The sequence below is a fragment of the Cajanus cajan genome, chromosome 4 (assembly GCF_000230855.2).
Source record: "Cajanus cajan strain Asha chromosome 4, NIPB_CcT2T_4, whole genome shotgun sequence".
Taxonomy (NCBI): Eukaryota; Viridiplantae; Streptophyta; class Magnoliopsida; order Fabales; family Fabaceae; genus Cajanus; species Cajanus cajan.
This window is the reverse complement of record NC_138520.1, coordinates 68152077-68159888: the sequence shown is the minus strand read 5'-3', so window position 1 is coordinate 68159888 and position 7812 is coordinate 68152077. Positions and strand designations below refer to the sequence as shown.

At 30.3% G+C, this 7812-nt stretch overlaps 2 protein-coding genes across 2 annotated transcripts; one reads left to right on the top strand and one right to left on the bottom strand.

Moving 5' to 3' along the window:
• Nucleotides 1-1216: 1216 nt before the first annotated feature.
• On the bottom strand, nucleotides 1217-2677 carry LOC109816755 (RING-H2 finger protein ATL74). Its single transcript, XM_020381857.3, has 2 exons — nucleotides 2398-2677; nucleotides 1217-2310 (listed from the first exon to the last, which is right to left on the bottom strand). The coding sequence occupies exon 2, from the start codon at nucleotides 2004-2006 to the stop codon at nucleotides 1455-1457; it is 552 nt and encodes a 183-aa protein (XP_020237446.1). The 5' UTR covers nucleotides 2007-2310; nucleotides 2398-2677; the 3' UTR covers nucleotides 1217-1454.
• Nucleotides 2678-5946: 3269 nt separating this feature from the next.
• Nucleotides 5947-6855, top strand: LOC109816754 (dirigent protein 18). Its single transcript, XM_020381856.3, has one exon. The coding sequence runs from the start codon at nucleotides 6011-6013 to the stop codon at nucleotides 6707-6709; it is 699 nt and encodes a 232-aa protein (XP_020237445.2). The 5' UTR covers nucleotides 5947-6010; the 3' UTR covers nucleotides 6710-6855.
• Nucleotides 6856-7812: the final 957 nt, after the last annotated feature.

Genomic DNA, 7812 nt, shown 5'->3' with positions numbered 1-7812 from the left:
CAGTTTCCTTTCTCAAAAAAGCAAAAAACAAAAATGCATCTCCCAATTTCAATCAATCTGCTAACTACTACTGTATAATTATTAGTTAGTGAGGCCAGGGTGTAAATGTGATTGAATTAAAGTAAAGGATTTGAATTTAATTCACCAAACATTTGATAAAATTTATTTACTTTATTAAATAAATGAATTTAATAAATTTTACTTTTAATTTAATTCAATGTTACGTTAAATTCAAATTTTGTAAACTTGAAATTTTTTTTTTTATAAACAACAAATATTTTTTTATTAGAGATAATTTTATAATTTGAGCTTATAAAAGTTTTATAGTTGGCAAAACTCCTCTTCCAAATATTTAATACAACCGAATAGTATATATCTGTGATTTAAACTTCAAACCATTGGTTTAAAATTAAATAGTTTTATACAAATCGATCCATGTGTTTAACGGTAGTGAATAATTGATGTCTATTTGCTAATAATAAAAATGTTAATTTTAAATAACAAAAGGAAATATACTAATTAAATATAGTTTTATCTAAAAAAAATATTATTACCTAACTTTTACATGACAAAATCGTTTATTTTGTTGCTTTTACTTTGTCTTTTAGCCCAAATTTGTCTACTAAATCTAAATTAATAAATATAAAAATTAATACTTCAAGAAAATATTGGTTTTATGGAAAAAAGTAATCAAGGTTATAGATAAGATAAATAAGTCAAGCTTAAACAATCCAAATCTTTATTAAATAAATCAAATCTAAATTGTAAACTCGTCTATTTAAACAAATTAGTTAAACTTATAACAAGAATGTTTTATGTAGAAAAAATTGTCTCTTCAAACAAAAAAAAAATGTAGGAAAATTTGAATTAGTAAAACAAATAAAGAGCTCAAAATCATATACATAAACCAAATTATAAAGAATAAAATCATAATTAAACCAAAAAGATTATGTACAAGAGAGTGACCCACAAAGAGAAGCAGAACATTAATTAATTTGAACTTTAAAGTTTCGTAGTCTTTTCTAGCCCCTAAAGAATGCTCACTCTTGTACTCTGGCCTCCATCTTCGTCCATTTCATTTATGAGCACCTCTTATCTTTATACTCTATATCTAAACTCTAGTCCATCGTAGGACAACTCTAATGGCTTTAACCTATCATCCATTAATTCGAAGCCCGATAAATATATATATTTATAGAAGATGCCGCACGCATAATAATAATAAAAAACACTAAGATCATTATGTACATTTTCAACCATGTTTATATATATCTGATACACGCACATTTTGACATATATATTATCATATGCTATAATTTAAAACAAAAAATAAAGGTGTATGGATGGTCGCTACTCACTAGTTGAAATTTATTAACAACCAACTAATTAATAACTACTCTAACAACTAACATTAAATTTCCCACCAAAACTTGTCCCGGACCATCCACCCTCATTTAACTCGCCTGCTCGACCACCACCACGACGTCGCCGCCGCCGCCGCGGCCACCCTCCGGCGCGGAGGCGGGTTTCTCGAGGAGGGAGTGGCGGCAGTTGGGGCAGGAAGAGTGCGAGGAGAGCCACTTGTCAATGCACTTCACGTGGAAGCCGTGGTTGCACTTTGGCAGCACTCGCACCCTGTCACCCTTCTCGAACTCCCCGAGGCATATGGGGCACTCCGTCACCGGAATCTCTTCTCCTCCGCCGCCGTACACCGTCACCGGTATCCGGCTGAGCTCGCGCCGCTTCAGCCCCGTCCCCGCGAGCCGCGCCGCCGCCTGCTCCGCCGTCTCGTGGCCTAACCGCCGTCCGCACCGCACCGCGCACCGCGCGATCGAGTTCAGCCCCAGCGCGCACACCAACGCGCACAGCAGCGCCGCCAGGATTATCACCATGTTCGTGTCGAAGTTGGCGTCGCTGATGAACGATGCGCGCGTGCCGTTGCCGTACGACGGCGGCATGCTCAGCTCCGTCTCCAGAAAACGCCGTTGCATGGTCAATGCTTCCATTTCTCTTCTGGGTCTCTTTGATTTTGTGGAAAGTTTGAGGCTTTGTGCTAAAAATTTGATGGGGTGTGAGGTTTTCTTTGTTGGTGTGTGTGTGTGTACTCTAGAGTGTTCTTCTGAGGATTCGGTGTTGTAAAGGACACGGAACAACAGGGAGAAAATTGGAGAATCGCTTTTTATCTTTTGAGAGATAAGGAAAATGAAAGGGTGAAATTTTGTTTCGGGATTTGTAAGGTGGTTGTTATCCAAATTGGGGACCGTTTCTGCTGCTTGATTCCCAGCTTAAAATCTTTCCTCAGAGATGGTCCTAGTGGAACACAACAAAGCAATAGTGTTAACTAGGTTTCAGATTGGAGAGAGATAACATGGAAGTACATATGTGAACACTTTTTACCTGCGTTTCATATATATGTATATATGTCTAGATATTACTATAGGTAACAAAATTTTAGTCAAGTTGAAACAAGTTTTTACACAAAAGGGTATATATAATGAGAGGCAGGGGGAAGTTATTGTTTGTTTTTGATTAGGGTGAGAATAAGATTGATGGTGGAAAAAGGGCAATTTATAGGAGGTGGGGCTTGGTGAGTTGTTGGCCTAAGAGGAATCAAAAGTTGAAGGCTAGTGTGGCAGATACATAGCAAGTTAATTTCATGCAAAGTGAGAATATGTGGTTAGTTTAAGGATACAGTGGTGGGGTTATGTAGTCACAGATTGTGAACCACTTTGCGTACCTAATCATGATTAAATTTTGTTTAGAATAGTATAATATTAAGCAGGTTGGTACCAAATCAATGGGTAATCCCTTTGATTTTACGGTTGCACTAAGGTGAAGCGAGTAGGGATGGGTATGGACCAATGTAAAATGAGCTAGTTCTGAATGTGAGTGTGACTTTGGTATGGTGGAAATTTCGTTGCCGCTGTCTCATTTGGCCGTGTTTTGCTTTTGACATCAGACATGGCTGATAAGAATCTAAGATTGGGAAAAAAGATACAAAAGGAAAGGGAGAAAAAGGAAAGCACAACGTTCAAAATATCTTTCTCTACCTTCAGTTACCCCCTTCGCTGTCTGCAATAGGCAAACTGTGATATTTTGTGGCACCTTTTGACGAGGATTTCGAAGGGGACTGCATGGTAAAAGATATTTTCTATCCTACAAAAACAACAATAAATATTTACCTATCTGTCACTAAACCATGGAAAAGCTTGTATGATGATTAATTAATTAGATCCTCAAGTTAGGGAAAAAATAAATTTGCACACGCAATCGGAGGAATAATTTTACTTTGGCTTATATATTCATTTTCGTGTTTGAGGCTAACAACTCATTATATTTTAATTACCTTATCTTACTTTTTTTTTAAAACAAACATTTACTTACTTATATTTTTAAAATATTATTATAGATTAATTAAATATGTTTATTTTGTAAAATATTATTATAAATAGAGTAATTTTTTTATTATCTTAATAGTATACTTTTTTTACTTGTAATTATTTTTTATAATTAAAGTCTTAAATCAAATAGATGAATATCACATAAAGAATATATATAATCGTAGATTTATATTTAAAATAATTGAATTTTGATATTTGATATATAAGTACCGACTAACTAAAAATGTTTTTAATTTAATTTTCTTTTAATTCTTTAAGAGTCATAAAATATAATTGATAATAACATCTATATTAAAACTAATTATTATTTTATAAAAGTTAACAAAAATTTAACAATATCATTAAAATGCTACAAAAATATCACTTAATAATATTTAAAAAATATTATCTAATTTTGTAAAAATGTTATTAAAAATCTTTAGTAACATAAATTATATACAATATTTGTTAATATATATTTATACGTAATTAGATAATATTTTTCAAATGTTAGACATTTACTAATATGTTATAAAAATAAATTAATAAAATTTATACATAATTAGATAAAAAAAATTAAAATATTAAAAAAAACTATTTTTGTTATAGTGTTTTGTAGTTATGAAGTAACTGAATATTAACAAAGTTACAGTAAAAGTATTGACTAAGAAATTGAACTTTATTACCGTATATATGATAGTATGTATTGCTGAACAGAAGATATTATAGAAAAAAAATCATAATATATAAGATATAGTTACAATATTTAGAGTATAATGAAATAACTTTCACAGCTTTTGGATTTTCTGTAAAAAATTTCAAAAGCCAAGTTTTTGCTGTAAAAAAGGAGGAAACCCAAAAAAATGTTAAAGTCCATTGTATAAAACTTATAAGAATTAAAAACCTTATTAAGTTTTTAATTAAGAAACAGAAGAAGTTATTAAATCTTTCGAAACTTGTGAAAAAAAGAAAAAAGTAGATTAACAACTTAAAATAAGTTCTAACGTAGAAATATTCATAGAACTAAGTAGATTAAGCAATGATAAAACCAATATTAGTCTGATTCATTATATTTGTTTCTAGTTTATATTGAACTGATTAAATTGGTTAAGAAAATATTAAATTAACATTTTTTTATACATTGATTATATTAACATTAACTTTTAGTTTGGAATTTAAATATTAAAATTATAAATCTTTTATCAAGAAAGTAAAAAAAAAAGGTTAAACCCTTCATTGATAGCTTCCACACAATTGGATATTTGTCTAATTCTATAAATATCCTTCAATTTGTTGCATGAATCCAACTTTTATAGTTATATACGTCATTTTTTTCAGTTTTTTTCGGTTTACCTGCATAAATTATTTAATTTTTTTGTCAGAGAAACTAACTCCAATTGAATATTTTTGCGTCCATAAATCAGAGGCAAAAATATGGAGTTGGTATATGATGTCATGGAAGAGCAGGTGACAACTTAACGATGAAACGTCACACTGAAACAGAGGATATTTTTTTTCAACCGAATTAATGCATAGTATGTCGGATCAGGTTTTATGTCACTCGGGTTGCGGCAGGTGGACCCTCCAAATCAAACTATCAAATTCATGGCCATTACTATTGAATTTTCTTGGCATCATTAGTGTCATTAGCTTTTAAATGGTTACATTAATTATTGGGGTGTGTTTATATGCTCCATTTCTGCGGCATGCACTACCTAATCTAGATCCATCCAAACTTCTAAACTTGACATAAGTGGTATTGATTGTGGACTTCTTGTTTAGTCATTGAAATCTGGTTTTGAGTATGCAAGGAATGAGAATAAGTATATTAAATTAAATTTTAAATATATATTCTGAATATATTTTGTTTGATTTATTATTTATTATAAGTTTCTTTTAATTATATTTTAAACTTGACTTGACTTGTTAATCAATTTTATATTAAAAATATTAAATAGATTAATTCAATTTTAAATAAGTGATTTTAAATATATTTTTAAATATGTGTAAAAATTTATTTTTATTTTGTGTAATAAAAAATAATTTACTCTATTATAATTAAAATTTAGAATTTAAAATAAAAATAAAAAAATTAACATAAGATGATCAACTCATATTTATATACACTATTGTACATTTATGTACAAATATTATAAAATAAGATAATTTTATTAAAAAAAAATTAATATTTTTTGTAATTCATTCGAAATATTTTAAATAATCAATAATAAAGATTAGCTAATTTACTTTCAGTAAATTTAAGCTCAACCTTTTCATGTATATAATTTCTTTTAAAAAATTAAATCTAACATTTTTGATTAATTAAGCCAGGTTAAATAAGACTTGAAATATGTCATGTTATAAGATTAGGTCTTATCTATTTTTATCATTAAAAAAAGATTATATCAGAAAAAAATACTTATTTAATGTGCATTCATGATATCTACAAATATTAATTATTGTAAATATTTTATACCCATATTATTGTAATTAAAAAAAATTAGATTGGTGTATCTTAACCCTAAATTGAGATATAAATCAGCTGATTAGTATTGGTAGTTATATTATTCTAACCACCACACTTGAAGACTAACTATATGAACCAAGCATGCTAATGTAAAAAGAAAGCTATGCATGCAACAATGACTAGACTTCCTTCTCTTGTGGTAATATTCATGTTACTTTTGTTCATGAACAAGTTTTCTTCATCTCGAACTCTTGGCCATCCATCTTCTAGCCACAACCATGGTCATCAAATAATAACATTTTTAATGAGGGACATGCTGAATGTTAGTACACCATATTCAGAGAAACCTAAGGTCAATGGTCAACCACCTTTCCGTAATGGAGGGATTCCAATACCTGAATCCACTCCAACAATGCCACACACTGCATCTTCCACACAAACACTTGATTTGTCTAGTATTGGCTTCTCTTTTCCCACTATAGCAACACTTCAAGAGATGGAGTATGGATCAGTAACACCAATAGATGAGGAACTACTTGAAGAAGGTGATGGAGGTGAAGTAAGAAAACTTGGAAAGGCACAAGGGGTGTGTGTTGCTAGCTCAGAGGATGAAAGTAGCCATATGGTGGCTATCACAGCAAGCTTTTTGAAAGGTGAGTTTCAGGATGATGGACTGAGGCTTTTTGGAGTGTACAAGAGTGATGTTTTTGAGTCACATGTTGCAGTTATTGGAGGCTCAGGAAAGTACTATGGTGCTAATGGCTATGCTGCAGTTAAGGTTGTGGACAAAGTAGGATCCAATGCAAAAGAAGGAAAGGTGACAAGTTCAAAGTTCCTCTTGTTTGATGTGTATCTTAGTTAGTATTGAGATTTGTTAAGAAAATCAACGTTGAGATCCATGTATAATGTGTTTTCTCTTCTTTATTGAGATCTAATATGATATAATGATAATTTAAGTTTTAATATAAGATAAATCATATTTCATCAAGTTCAAAACCGCCATCCATCACCGGAGAGCATTTGTAACTTCCACAAAATAAAATTGGAAAATATTAAAGAATGTATATGCAAGAAGAGAGAACTAAAATTACTTATCTAGTGGTTGAGTAATAACCGAGAGATTTGCAAATATAAATCTGAGAGTAGCGTAATGACAAATCTGAAATCTACGAACAGAGCATAACTGAAATTCAATCGATATTCTTTCAAAGGGTCAGACATGTTTGTATAAATTTATCTAAAAATTAAAAAAAATGAAATAATTTTTTATATATATTAAAATTAGCTTATGTTTAAATTAATTTATAGAAATTTTTTATATAACTCCTTAAAAAAATGCAAATTAACTTATGTATAACACATAAACTAGTTTTAATTAGACCTATTAAATTCTTAAACCGAGTCATAGTTACTGGTAATAAAAAAAATGTTAGAGAAAGAGTCGTTCATGAACATTGCGATGACAACTGATTTTCTTGGAAATAATTAAGAAAAAGGGCTTAAACTAATTTTAAAATGATATATAACATCATCTTGAAGGTGAAAAGGAGGACAAAAGAACGAAAGAAACTGATGTGTGTGGCTATGGTTTCGATCTGATTCCATTTTCATTTAGGAATGTTTTAATTGTATGTATGGGTATTTTGTAATTTCATCATTGTCAGATGGATTTGGGTGTGAGTATTAGCTTCCCCATCCCCAACTTTGACATTTTCAAAAAAAAAATGCAAATCCTATTTCGATCAAAAGTGAGGTATTTTTCTAAAGTCGGGATGAAGTCAAGAAGTTTCAACCACTCCGAGTTCATTTCTCATGCTTACACACAATTCAAAGCTAAAATTTATGTTTGAATTTCAATTACTAATTACAATGTGTGTTTAGTTCTCCATCAAGATTCAAGTTTACTATAAAATCATGTCAAAAGATTATGCAAAAACAGCTATTACATTGGAGGTTAGAGCTGTC

Excerpts from the sequence above, each read along its gene's own strand:
- LOC109816755 (XM_020381857.3), bottom strand. The coding sequence starts at position 2,006 with ATGGAAGCATTGACCATGCAACGGCGTTTTCTGGAGACGGAGCTGAGC.
- LOC109816754 (XM_020381856.3), top strand. The coding sequence starts at position 6,011 with ATGCATGCAACAATGACTAGACTTCCTTCTCTTGTGGTAATATTCATG.